The sequence below is a fragment of the Nerophis ophidion genome, linkage group LG12 (genome assembly GCF_033978795.1).
Source record: "Nerophis ophidion isolate RoL-2023_Sa linkage group LG12, RoL_Noph_v1.0, whole genome shotgun sequence".
In the NCBI taxonomy this organism is placed as follows: domain Eukaryota; kingdom Metazoa; phylum Chordata; class Actinopteri; order Syngnathiformes; family Syngnathidae; genus Nerophis; species Nerophis ophidion.
In genome coordinates this window covers 12,330,489-12,344,870 of record NC_084622.1, presented here as the reverse complement: position 1 = coordinate 12,344,870, position 14,382 = coordinate 12,330,489, and the positions used below count along the sequence as shown (strand labels likewise).

The 14,382-nt window shown below is 39.7% G+C and overlaps 1 protein-coding gene across 17 annotated transcripts in view; it reads left to right on the top strand.

Annotated features, from left to right (window-relative positions):
• c2cd5 (C2 calcium dependent domain containing 5) overlaps positions 1–14,382 on the top strand; it is a 68,459-nt gene that overhangs the window by 46,882 nt on the left and 7,195 nt on the right. For 7 of the 17 annotated variants that reach the window (XM_061916830.1, XM_061916829.1, XM_061916841.1 and 4 more), the window contains 12 exons: positions 32–196; positions 3,219–3,263; positions 4,681–4,821; positions 4,899–4,962; positions 5,049–5,110; positions 7,762–7,860; positions 7,933–8,022; positions 8,105–8,183; positions 10,883–10,975; positions 11,860–11,922; positions 12,050–12,082; positions 12,336–12,437. In XM_061916830.1, coding sequence (XP_061772814.1) covers positions 32–196; positions 3,219–3,263; positions 4,681–4,821; positions 4,899–4,962; positions 5,049–5,110; positions 7,762–7,860; positions 7,933–8,022; positions 8,105–8,183; positions 10,883–10,975; positions 11,860–11,922; positions 12,050–12,082; positions 12,336–12,437 — 1,036 coding nt within the window. The remainder of the gene's footprint in view (positions 1–31; positions 197–3,218; positions 3,264–4,680; positions 4,822–4,898; positions 4,963–5,048; positions 5,111–7,761; positions 7,861–7,932; positions 8,023–8,104; positions 8,184–10,882; positions 10,976–11,859; positions 11,923–12,049; positions 12,083–12,335; positions 12,438–14,382) is intronic. The other 10 variants (XM_061916833.1, XM_061916835.1, XM_061916844.1 and 7 more) reach the window with 6 other exon arrangements.

Sequence of the window (14,382 nt, the reverse complement as noted above, 5' to 3'; positions counted from 1 at the left end):
CTTGCGGCTGTTTTAAAACATGCATGTGTAGTCTGCCACAGGTGTGTACCTAACTGCCCTGCCTGCACCAGGAGGCATTCAGATCGCCGGGAAGACTCCGGGTGACCTGAACAACGAGCACCACATTTTGACAATCCAGAAAAGGATCAATGACACTATAGGAAAAAACAAAGAGCTCTATCAAATCACTCCTCCGGTGAGATGCACGACACCTGCATTAAGAGTCAGTAATAATCACAGCCAAACATTTATTATGATGACACATTTTCTCTGTAGTGGATATTGAAATAATTTAATTTAGCAGCATTCAGTAAAGCCCTTCTTTTTTGTGACGGTAATTGCAATTCAAATGGATGGATGGTTAATGTTTCTCAGGTTGCAGAATGAGTAACGCAGCAACATACAGTTAAAGCTATGCCAACATTTCATTCTGTTGTCCATTAGGCATTTTCATCATTACATTAAGGCAGTGTTTTTCAACCACTGGGCCGCGGCACAGCAGTGTGCCGTGAGATATTATCTAATTTCACCTATTTGGGTTAAAAATATTTTTTGCAAACCAGTAATTATAGTCTGCAAATGATGTGCTGTTGTTGTGTGTCGGTGCTGTTTAGAGCTCGGCAGAGTAACCCTGTAATACTCTTCCATATCAGTAGGTGGCAGCAGGTAGCTATTTGCTTTGTAGATGTCAGAAATAGCGGAAGCCACCGTACAGGTAAAAAGGTATCTAATGCTTAAACCAAAGGTGAGTGCCCCTAAGAAAAGGCATTGAAGCTTAGGGAAGGTTAAGCAGAACAAAACTAAAACAACGGGCTACAAAGTAAACAAAAACAGAATGCTGGACGACAGCAAAGACTTACTGTGGAGCAAAGATGGCGTGCACAATGTACATCCGAACATGACATGACAATCAACAATGTCCCCACAAAGAAGGATAAAAACAACTAAAATATTCTGGATTGCTAAAACTAAGTAGATGCGGGAAATATCGCTCAAAAGGAAGACATGAAAGTGCTAAAGGAAAATACCAAAAAAAGAGAAAAAGCCACTGAAACAGGAGCGCAAGACAAGAACTAAAACACTACACACAGGAAAACAGCAAAAAAGTCCAAATAAGTCAGGGTGTGATGTGACAGGTGGTGACCATACACCTACTTTGAGACAAGAGCTATATTGATGCATGCTTGGTTATGCTTTTAAGTCATATCCAACAATTGCGACAACAACGTTTTACTTTCAACTGAGTTTTGTTTTTTAATGATTTCTGCTGGTGGTGTGCCTCTGGATTTTTTCAATGCAAAAAAGGTGCCTTGGCTCAAAAAAGGTTGAAAAACACTGCATTAAAAATGTTCAGCATACAGTGGAATCTCTGAAGTTGAACAAAAACAGCCTTTACAAAAAGGATTAACATGGACAGTTGTTTGTAAAGAAAAAAACAGCCTTAAAAGGTTTGTCAAGAATGTTTTGAAAATAATTGTATTACTTAACCTTTTCTACACCGACCAGCTTCAGCTTATTTTCGTCAAAAAGTATTTAATAACGATCCCAAACGCCAATTACCTCTGGCTGACACTATTTATTTTTAGTCCCCCTTGCAGCTAATTATTTGACTCCGTACACAGTGTGGAGCGTTCCCCTTAGTTGAAAATAATCACCTCTATTACAGCCCTTTGAGACAGTTGTGATTTAGGGCTATATAGATAAACGATTGAGTAAATAAACTGCATTTCTTAAGTATCATTATCAAGTAGCATTATCACTGGAGAACAAGGTTAAACATCTAACACACCAAGGGCAAGCAGAAGCAGGCATGCTAATAGCTAAGCTAGCTGCTAAGGTAGTTAGAAACAATACCAAGAAATACGTACTTAGTAAACTTTACCAAAGATAGTATCAGTATATGATCGATACTAGAAGGATTAGGTCGATTATTTTATTTTGGCAAAAAAAATGTGTTTGTTGTTTTTTTTTTATTTTTTACAATTTCAGGGAGTAATTCTCTGGAAACTGGAGGACTTTGAGGGCAAAAACCAAACGATTCAAAAGAGTAGCAGATAGTATTTTTTGCTTTTGTTTGGTTATTGCGTACTATTGACTGTGTGTTGCTCATACTATCACATGTAGTATAATAGATTAATGAACTACCGTATTTTTCGGACTATAAGTCGCAGTTCTTTTCATAGTTTGACCAGGGGTGTGACTTATACTCAGGAGTGACTTATGTGTGAAATTATTAACACATTACCGTAAAATATCAAATATTATTTAGCTCATTGATGTAAGAGACTACACGTATAAGATTTCATGGGATTTATCGATTAGGAGTGACAGATTGTTAGGTAAACGTATAGCATGTTCTATATGTTATAGTTGTTTGAATGACTCTTACCATAAAATGTTACGTTAACATACCAGGCACCTTCTCAGTTGGTTATTCATGCGTCATGTAACGTACACTTATTCAGCCTGTTGCTCACTATTCTTTATTTATTTTAAATTGCCTTTCAAATGTCTATTCTTGGTGTTGGGTTTTATCAAATAAATTTCCCCCAAAAATGTGACTTGTACTCCAGTGCGACTTATATATGGTTTTTTTTTTTTCTTCTTTGTGCATTTTCGGCAGGTGCGACTTATACTCCGGAGCGACTCATACTCCGAAAAATACGGTAGTTTAAATATTGTGTTATTGTTACAGTGTCTATAGCACTTACCATAAATAAATAGAAAAATATAATTTTTTTTTTTTTACATGTGATCGGTATTGGAAACGTCCGATCTCACTCATGGATGATTGAAATCGGCAGCACAAAACCCTAAACGGGAACATACAAATTACCACATGTGTTGTCAAAATTAAAGCAGAGCAATTTATTTTTAATATCAACAATAAACCTATTTGCACACTTAACTTAAGGAAAGGAAAATGCTTTGCCAGCATGCTAAACCTTGAAGGTAGCACAGACTATCTATTTAGTGAAGTTCTTGCAGCATATCGTTGGTTTGCGAGCTCATCTACACTGACAAAGTTTACTTAGTGGTTGAAGAATTGAGGTAATGGATACACAACAACTACCACACACACATTTGATGAGAACTGTCTGTTATTTTTTGTGGCATCATTTTTGTTCAAGAATTGCAATCCAATGTGTGATGTGTACATATGTTCTTTTGTACATCCTGATACACTTACCCCTGTTATTTCTCTTTGGTTGTTAAAGAAATTATTTACCCTGGACCCAGAGGTGCTCAGCGACATAAACATGGTACTGATTGCCGTGGGAAACGGTAGCGCATGGCAAATGCTTTACTCTTGTTAATCACAACACTACAACCCCTCAACTGTGTGTGACAGCCCTTTTTAACCGGGGACGTTTGGGAGCAAGCCGACATGTAACCCACCTGTTCAATGGGAGGGAGGGGCTTGAGCCTGTGTTGACTCATTTGTATTTGTTTACGATGACCATACATGTGTCAGTGACGTGCGGTGAACTAAACACCAGGTGAGGCATACATACTTTTTTTTTTTGTGCAGCTCTAGTCATTGTTGATTTAGGTTGCACATTAGAGTTACAGGAAAAAAAAGGGAGTTATTCGCTTTCATAAAAACATTATAATGATATCATGATAAGATAAGTGGGTCAAAAAAGTATTTGATAAAGTTGTTATTAAATACTTTTTGGTCCCATTTGCTTTTAACAAAATATATCAAGTATTGTGAGTGTGTCTTACCTTTCTGTATTTGTATCTGAAGCAGAAATAGCAATCCTCCATGAAAACGTACTTTGTATGATCGCATTAATTTTGTCTTAAAGTCCAGTTTAGAGAAGTATTTCACCTTGGATACAGTATATAATCCTCCATATTGGCAGAAACGGTCATTTAATTCAATTTCATTCCAAGAAATTAAATAAAATATTTTTGCATCTGACAAAACCCCCCACAAACGATGGCGTACTCTAATAAAAATGCCATGTTTGTTATAAAAATACAGTTAAAAAAAGAAAAGAAAAGAAAAAAATGCTGGCTTCCGCTGGAGAGACCTGTGTCTGCTAGCTTGAGCGCCCCCGCTTCTCCCAGTGTGGCGAGTCAGAGTACTGCTGAGGCATTGAACTGCAAGTTGACAATATATCGCCCCCTACCTTGAGGCAGAGGTACTTGCTGCCTCAAGACCTTCCTTTTCCATGTGGCAACAAGCATGCGGCCCCTCGCACGCACATGCCCAATACACACTGTTTGTAGCCGTGGAGGCACCGCCTGCGTCTGCCTTACTCCTCATCTGCTGCATTGTTTTGATCAGGAAACATGGAATTCCCACGATTTTGACCATGAAAATGATCAAATATACAGGAACCACACCAAAATCACATAGAAAGCATAAACCAAAAAATAAATATTAGAACTTGTTTTTTTTTATTACTTTGTTTTGGAACATCTCATGGTTAAGCCACCTGGTGGCAGGTGAGGCACGGCCTCACTGGCCTCCCCTGACAGCACGTCACTGATATGTGCCTACTGTGTACGTGTTCATGGTGTGTAAGTGTGACACCCTTCAAATTAACACCAGCCGTGCGTGAGTGAAGGTGGTATGTGGGCATGTGGCGTGTTATTAACATTACACGGTATACACCTTATTGTTATTGTCAGGCCCAGTTTCAGCTGTTTTGTCCCTTTCACCTGTAGGATCCCATAGAGGAACTGGTGGGCTCTCCGATCCCTGAGCCCAAACAAAGAAACCGACTGTTCCGCTCCCACTCTGAAAGCTCAGACGAACTGTCAGAACTGGACCTCTCTCACGGCAAGAAGGATGCTTTTGTGCTAGAGGTGTGTGCTTTTTGTATTAAGGCAATACTTTGACTTTAAGGTAGAGTTGAACTGATGTCTGTGATTGATGGCTGTAGATTGATGACACTGATGCTGTGGAGGATATTCACTCCCTTCTCACAGACGCCTCTCCTCCCTGTGGTATGTCAACTCTTTATTCATCCACATTTTCAAGTGTACAAGGCCAATATTTGTCGTAAAATCCCTGCGCACCAACTTGTCATTAGGTTTCCACAGCTGCAACACTGAGATCATGCCTGGGATTTATAACTGGACTTCAGGAGTACAGGTCTGTCTTCAGAAAGATGCATTGGTCATGTACAGTTGAAGACCTCAGCATGTACTTTTCTAGATTATTAACAACACAGCGATTGTCACTAGGAGTGCAGGCGAAGTCTAGTACAAAAGTTAAAATTTGCATAGCCTGGAACTAGGGCTGGGCGATATGGCCTTTTATTAATATCTCTATATTTTAAGGCCATATCGTGATACACGATATATATAGCGATATTTTGCCTTAGCCTTGAATGAACACTTGATCCATTTAATCACAGCAGTATGATGATTCTATGTGTCTACATTAAAACATTCTTCTGCATTGATACACGCTCATTTTAAACTTTTATGCAGAGAGGGAAATAACAAAATGTGTATTTATTAAACCGTTATTAAGAAGTAGCACAAACATGTCATTTCAAAACAGAATGCAAGATTGTCAGAGAAATTTTACAAGCTATTAGTGCACTTTAGTGCATGATGTCACTAAGATGACATATCAAAACAACACTAAATAAAAGTGCACTTTTTGTACAGAACTCCACTACAATAGTTTAAAACAGTGGTTCTCAAATGGGGGTACGCGTACCCCTGGGGGTACTTGAAGGTATGCAAAGGGGTGCTGAGATTTTTTTTTTAATATTCTAAAAATAGCAACAATTCAGAAATCCTTTATAAATATATTTATTGAATAACACTTCAACACAATATGAATGTAAGTTCATAAACTGTGAAAAGAAATACAACAACACAATATTCAGTGTTGACAGCTAGATTTTTTTGTGGAAATGTTCTATAAATATTGATGTTAAAGATTTCTTTTTTTGTGAAGAAATGTTTAGAATGAAGTTGATGAATCCAGATGGATCTCTATTACAATCCCCGAAGAGGGCACTTTAAGTTGATGTATACTTCTATCTGTAGAAATCTTTATTTATAATTGAATCATTTGTTTATTTTTCAACACGTTTTTAGTTATTTTTATGTCTTTTTTTCCAAATAGTTCAAGAAAGACCACTACAAATGAGCAATATTTGCTCTGTTTTACAATGTTTTTAATAAATCAGAAACTGGCGAAATAGTGCTGTATTTTACTTCTTTATCTCTTTTTTTCCACCAATAAAGCTTTGCTCGGATTAGGGGGTACTTGAATTAAAAAAATGTTCACAGGGGGTACATCACTGAAAAAAGGTTTAGAACCACTGGTTTAAAACAAAGTGCACCTTTGTGCATGATGTCACTAAGATGACATATCAAAACAACGCTAAATTAAAGTGCACTACAATAGTTTAAAACAAAGTGCACTTTTGTGAATGATGTCACACAAGATATTTCAATAAGTGTCAAATAAAAATTAGCTGCATAATAGGAAATCAAATCGTGTATGTCCTACGGTGTTGATGTGGAAATGGTTGCTTGGGCATTTTGTGGGTGTGGCACCGAATGGAGATGTTGACGTGGAGTTTCAAGCACTCTTCATTCTCTCGCGGGTGACTTTTCAAATGATGCTACATATTAGCAGTGCTGCTACTTTTTGTAGCGACACTTCTGCCGCATAAATGTTCAACATATTCCCGCTTGAAGCCAAACCACCGCCAGGCGATGGACCCCCTGCTGTTTTTCTTGGGGAATTAATTCTTCCTCCATTTGTTACCAGATTGGCACCTTCTCTATCTCGTATTACCACCCGCAACACTCCGCTAGCATCACAGCTAACGTTACCATGTCGCTACCTCTCTGCTGGGCAAGGGCGTATGACGTTGCACATGTGACGTATGTAAGAAGGTGCGCTTGTTTTATGTTTCTGTGAGAAGGAGAGACAAACGCATGCAGTTTAAAGCCCGCTGCTAAAAGCAACTGCGTGAGAACGTATACTCGAGTATCATTTTATAGTCATTTTCTATATCGCACAGAGACAAACTTGCGATATATCTAGTATATCCATATATCGAGCAGCCCTACCTGGAACATAAACTTAGACAGTCGCTAGTAGCGAACAAAAAATTTCGAATAAGGGGCGCGATTACTACCCCACAGGTGAAAATACTAATCACAAAGTACATACTCTAAGCAACCCATGCAACGGAACGTAAACAAAAGAGACCAAGTGGGACTGGGAATAAATTAGAATTTAACTAAGAAAAGACAAACACAAAAACATAAACCAAGCCTTGACCCAGCGATGGGTCATGAAACCAAAAACCAATTAAATCAATTTCCACTGTACACTGTGTTGGCCCTGTGATGAGGTGGCGACTTGTCCAGGGTGTACCCTGCCTTCCGCCCGAATGCAGCTGAGATAGCCTCCAGCACCCCCCGCGACCTCGGTAGAAATTGGATGGATGGATACATACAGTGTTGTACGTATTTGTCAAATAATGTGTTTATTAAAGTGGTTATGATCCATCCGTTTTCTACCGCTTGTCCCTTTCGGGGTCTCGAGAGGTGCTGGAGCCTATCTCAGCTGCATTTGGGCGGAAGGGGGTGTACACCCTTGACAAGTCGCCCTCTCATCGCAGGGCCAACACAGATAGACAGACAACATTCACACCCTAGGGACCATTAAGTGTTTATGACAGTGTCAATTAAATCGTTATTTTCTTAAATGCCAAATTCTTCTTGTATTGTTATGAATAAGAGGATGTTTCTGTTGCCGTTTCTTAGATGTTTACATCAGTGAGAGTCTTAAGGTTGAGTCATGCCAATCTCACCAATCAAGGCTTGAACAAGATTTTCACTGACCTGTGTGAGAACCTGCTGAAGGTAAGTACAACAAGGTGCTAAACTCTTATACTGATATTTGCCTTCTGTACTTAATTTCTGTGTTTATTTCAGAGTTTTTACTTCAAGTTGCGCTCTATGATCCCCTGCTGTATTTGTCATCTCAACTTCACTGTGGCAGTACCCGAAGAAGAACTTATACAGGTAAGCGTCCTCGGCATGTTCCTCGCTTCATGTCTTTTCTCTACTCCTCGAGCCCTCACCGCCGTGGTCCTCTGCCTCCCAGGTTGCCGTGACGGCGGTTGCCATGACGTTTGACACGGACCAGACCCAGGAGAAGACTGCAGAAAAGCCCATCGCCAAAGGTTAGTTAGTACTTGAAGTGATGAGTGGAAGTAAAAGGTCGTTTAGGTTTTTGAAGAAAATGTAATACTGTCTGTCCAAAATCACAATCAAATAGTGTTTTCTTAGTGGTTCCCGTATATCTATTCAACCTATTTCATACGCTTTCAACTTTTTGAAGGCTTCCGAAATATACATTCATTGGAATACAATTCAATAAGGGCAGCGGTTAAACATTCTATTTGTACATATTTTAAAACTGTTATCCCCATAGGAAATGACCAACATTTAAATGATCACTTATGAACTGTACTCGTATTTTAAGGAAAAAGTGTAAAAAGAAGTTAGGTCAAGTATAGCAGTGTTTTTCAACCTTTTTTGAGCCGAGGCACATTTTTTGCGTTGAAAAAATGCGGAGGCTCACCACCAGCAGAAATTATTTAAAAATGAAACTCGGTTGACAGTAAAAAGTCGTCGTCGCAATTGTTGGATATGACTTTAAAGCATAACCAAGTATGCATCAATATAGCTCTTGTCTCAAAGTAGGTGTACTGTTGTGACTTATTTTGAGTTTTTTGCTATTTTCCTGTGTAGTGTTTTACTTGTCTTGCGCTCCTATTTTGGTGGCGTTTTCTCTTTTGTTGTAGTTTCCTGTAGCAGTTTCATAAATGATAAATGGGTTGTACTTGTATAGCGCTTTTCTACCTTCAAGGTACTCAAAGCGCTTTGACACTACTTCCACATTTACCCATTCACACACACATTCACACACTGATGGAGGGAGCTGCCATGCAAGGCGCCAACCAGCACCCATCAGGAGCAAGGGTGAAGTGTCTTGCTCAGGACACAAAGGACGTGACGAGGTTGGTACTAGGTGGGATTTGAACCAGGGACCCTCGGGTTGCGCACGGCCACTCTTCCACTGCGCCACGCCGTTCATGTCTTCCTTTGAGTGATATTTCCCGTTTCTACTTTGTTCTAGCAATCAAGAATATTTCAGTTGTTTTTATCCTTCTTTGTGGGGACATTGTTGATTGTCATGTTCGGATGTACTTTGTGGACGCCATCTTTGCTCCACAGTAAGTCTTTGCTGTCGTCCAGCATTCTGTTTTTGTTCACTTTGAAGTCAGTTCAGTTTTGGTCTTGTTCTGCATAGCCCTCCCTAAGCTTCATTGCCTTTTTTAGGGGCACTCACCTTTGGTATAAGCATTAGATACCTTTTTACCTGTACGCTGCCTCTCGCTGTTTCCGACATCTACAAAGCAATTAGCTACTTGCTGCCACCTACTGAAATGGAAGAGTATTACACGGTTACTCTGCCGAGCTCTAGACAGCACCGACACCCAACAACACATCATTTGCAGACTGTAATTACTGGTTAGCAAAAAATATTTGTAACCCAAATAGGTGAAATTAGATCATCTCCCACGGCACACAAGACTGGATCTGGTTGAAAACACTGCTGTATAGTACCATTAGTGGCATCCATGAAAAACACAAATCAGCCAAAGGAAAGCAAACTCACTTAGCCGAGGTGTCAAATTACAGAGGATTTTGTTTGTGCAACTTTACACTGCAACAAGTCAGTGTTCAAAAACAAGAAAAAAAAAATACAAAAATGAGGGGTATTTTTATTTGAACTAAGCAAAATGATCTGCCAATAGAACAAGAACAGTTGGCTTGTCAAGACTTTCCAAAACAAGTCAAATTAGCTAACCTCAATGAACTCCAAAATACCTTAAAATAAGTATATTCTCACTAATAACAAGTGGACTTTTCTTTTTTTGCTCAATATGTTGAAAAATATTCTTAAATATGCTAACCTTTCTCCGCTCGGGATGGTCTCCTCCTGGCCCCACCATGGACTGCAGTCCAACCATTATGTTGGATCCACTATGGACTGGACTTTCACAATATTATGTTAGACCCACTCGACGTCCACATCTGTGGTCCTCTCCAAGGTTTCTCATAGTCATTCACATTGACGTCCCACTGGGTTGTGAGGTTATCCTTATCCTTATTTGGGCTCTGAACCGAGGATGTCGTTGTGGCTTATGCAGCCCTTTGAGACACTTGTGATTTAGGGCTATATAAATAAACATTGATTGATTAATTGATTGATTAAATGAAGTAAATGCTAGTGCCATTATCTTGACATAATGATATGCGCTCGGCATCATTATTTTTTTTCATGCTTGAAATAAGAAATGATTACTTTAAAAAAGTTGTTTTGTACTTGTAATTGTGTTGATGACACAGCTTTGCAACACTTGATGTTCTAGTTCTAAGCATGTTTGACTCATCCCATCTCAGCAACAAGATGTAATATCTTACTGAGATCATTTAGGACCAAAACACTTAAAACAAGTAAAACACTCTCACATAAAATATGCTTAGTGAGAAGAATTATCTTATCAGACAGAAAATAAGCAAATATGACCCTTATTTGAGATGTCCAATCTTAGTTAGATTTCAGTTTTTGCAGTGTAGATGTTTTTATTTGGTACATGCCTCATGGTGTTTACATTTGGAACAGTCAGACATTTTTTGGGGTGAATTTTGAGACTTTGACATCTGCAAACATGTTATATCAGTGGTGGCAATTGTGTAGTAGCTGAGGAAAAATAAATGTACAAAGCATTAATATTTAGGGTCCACGCTGAGACAAAAAAACATTTTTTGTTGAAGCACATGTTTGAGTAATGACGCGTGTGTTTTTCAGTGTGCAGTGAGACTGAGGAGCAGCTACAGTTCCCGCTGGAGCTCTGCGCCGATTCCCCGTCCGCTAACATTCAGCCGCCATCCAAAATCTCAGGTAGCATTATTTAAAGTCCCCTGTTTACCGTATTTTTCGGATTATAAGTCGCTCCGGAGTATACGTCGCACCGGCCGAAAATGCATAATAAAGAAGGAAAAAAACATATATACATAAGTCGCGTTTTTGGGGGGAATTTATTTGATAAAATCAAACACCAAAAATAGACATTAGAAAGGCAATTTAAAATAAATAAAGAATAGTGAACAACAGGCTGAATAAGTGTACGTTATATGAGGCATAAATAACCAACTGAGAAGGTGCCTGGTATGTTAACCTAACATATTATGGTAAGAGTCATTCAAATAACTATAACATATAGAACACGCTATACGTTTACCAAACAATCTGTCACTCCTAATCGATAAATCCCATGAAATCTTCTTCCTCGATGTCGCTTCTAAACAACTCTGCCAACTCCAAAGGTATGCGCCGCTTCCTCTTGTCGTTTTCTGCTGCATATTTCACTACGTCCAGCTTGTAATCTGCAGTACATGGTTTTCTTTTCAGTGCCATTTTGGTTCAGCCCTTCTCAGTTTTTATAAGTTACAGCCAATGATGAAATTATCCATTTTAATAGCTGGGGCAGTAGCATATATTATGTAGCAGTTAGCATTCCATGACTCTCAATGCACTTCTGCCATGACCCTCCCCTGTCGAATTCTTATTGGTTGATGCGTGTGTGACGATTGCTAACATTTTCTTCGTCTCTTCCGCGAATGAGATAAATAATATTATTTGATATTTTACGGTAATGTGTTAATAATAAGTCGCTCCGGAGTATATGTCGCACCCAAACTCTGAAAAAAACTGCGACTTATAGTCCAAAAAATACGGTAAGTAACAGGTGTTGCCGGTCTCCTCCCCTAACACCTCAGGTACAGTCTCTTTACTCACTCCAGCTGCAAAACTCTGCCAAAATCAGCTGGTTATTGTGCAATCGGAAGGTAAATCCTTAGCGTGTGATCGTGTTTGTTTGGGTCTTTAGTTTTTTGACAGAGCTGTTTTAGTTTTAGAACCAATGTCTGATTATAAAACCAAACGCAAAAGCAGACTTTAAATGTGTGTCTCCAGGTGTCTCAGGTAGTGCTGCTGTGTCATCCAGAGGTAAGCCCCCCTCCTTCACAACTACCCTCCCCCCTACCCGACCTCTCTGCGACTAGAGTACACCTCCCCATCTTTCCCCAAATGTCATCCTTGTGTCTCGGACAGAGATATCCCACACCGCTCCAGACTTCATCCACTGTTGTTCTTTTTCTGTTCTTCTGTTTGTTTTTGTGTTGTTGTTTTTTCTTGTTGTCTGGGTGTGGGCTGTGTGTGTCTGTGCGTGTGTGTGTGTGTGTGTTTGTGTTCTCTCCAGCTGCCTCCGTTGATTACGGTTCCTTTGCAGACAGATGCAGCACCTGGATAGAGCTGCTTAGGCTGAAAGCTCACACCATAAGACGAGGATCAGTTAAGACAAGTAGGAGGACACAGTCTCTAGCACCCTCTGCTGGTCATGATACAGAACACAATAACAGACACACGATCCTCTCACACACAAGCAGTCATAGATCTCTTTATGCATGCGGCTTGGTGGCGGATTATCAGTAAAACAAGCCATCATTTTTTTGCTATAGTGTGAACATTTTGAAGCCCTCAAAGGGATTCTTTAACTTCAGGATTGTTTTAATCTGTAAAATTAAAGGTGCAGTTTGATACAACTGATTTAAAAAATACTTTTTCAGATTTCTCAGGATTAGAAGTTCAATTTTGTTTAAAGAAAATGTTAATAATTTCACTTTGGCGCAGTAAATTGACTGGCATTCGTGGCAATCACTGTGCATTTACATAAAACTATGATTTTCAACCACTGTGCTGCGGCACAGTAGTGTGCCGTGAGATATTGTCTGGTTTGCCGTAGGAAATTATGCAACTTCACCTAATTGGTCTAAAATATATATTTCGCAAATCAATTATCATAATCTGCGATGAGGTGGCGACTTGTCCAGGGTGTACCCCGCCTTCCGCCCGAATGTAGCTGAGATAGGCGCCAGTGGTAGAAAATGGATGGATGGAATTATCATAATAATGTGCCGTTGTCTAGTGCCTGTGCTGTGTAGAGCTTGGCTGGGTAATCTTGTAATACTTCATGTCAGTAGGTGGCGACGGGTAATTCATTGTTTTGTAGAAGTCGAAGCGCGTCGAGGATGGTTTGTTGTGATCCCAATATGCAGAGCACAGCAGGAGACAGCGTGCAGGTAAAAAGGTATGTTACGCTTAAACCAAAATTTACAAAAGGCAAGTCCCACTAGGAAAAGGCGCTGAAGGATAGGGATGGCTATGTAAAACAAAAGTAAAACTGAACTTGCTGCAAAATCAACTAAAACAGAATGCTGGACGACAGCAAAAACTTACAGCGTGTGGAGCAGGGATGGCGTTCACAAAGTACATCCGTACATGACACGACAATCAACAATGTCCTTACAAAGAAGGATCGAGTACGCATAACTTAAATAGTCTTGATTGCGAAAACAAAGCCGGTCCGTGCAATAGAACTCAAAGGAAGGCGTGAAGCTGCTACAGGAGAACACCAACAAAACAGGACGGGTCACCAAAATAACAGCGCAAGGCAGGAACTAAAGCACTACACAAAGGAAACCACAACAAACTCAAAATAAGGCACCAAACCATTGTGGAGTTTCATTTTTTAACCTTTCCTGCTGGTGTTGTTCCTCCGTTTTTTTTTTAATGAAAAAAATGTGCCATGGCTCAAAAAAGGTTGAAAAGCACTGACATAAAAGATGTATTTAAAGACAGATGCTACGGTTGTATATCGCTGTTGAACTGGTGAGTGAGATCATACGCTTTTCCAAATACTTTTGTAACATAACGCTGTCCTTCAGTTGCATGGGTATTAATTGGGCGGAGCTTACATTGTCAGATTTGGGAAGAAGGCGGGACATCTATCCACTACAAACCGCACCTTTTAACAGAATTGAGAGATTGTCTCCACACATTGATTGCTTACATCCTATAAACTTCAGATGCAGATTTCAAAACAAAAAGGAGCTGAGCACCCACTGGCCCAACATCTGCATAATTTAGTGAAGGTGTCATATTTTTAATTGAGTCTCAAAAGTGCGGTAAAAGTGTATTAGCCCAAATTTAGCCTTGGCGCTGGAAATAAGTGAAAGTGCTTTTTGTTTTTGCAGCTTTATTGCTAATGAGCTGTGTTTGTCTCCGACATAGTCTGTGTGGCTCCAACAATTGCTATTGTGCACTTTTTAGGGCAGCGTGGCTCGCTCTGTAGAGAGGCCCTGCCAGCCACGTGATGGTTCCAGGTTCGATGCCCGCATCCGCCATCCTATTCACTGCCGTTGTGTCATTGCACCAGTGCTACCCACACAGGTTTAAATACTGCTTGA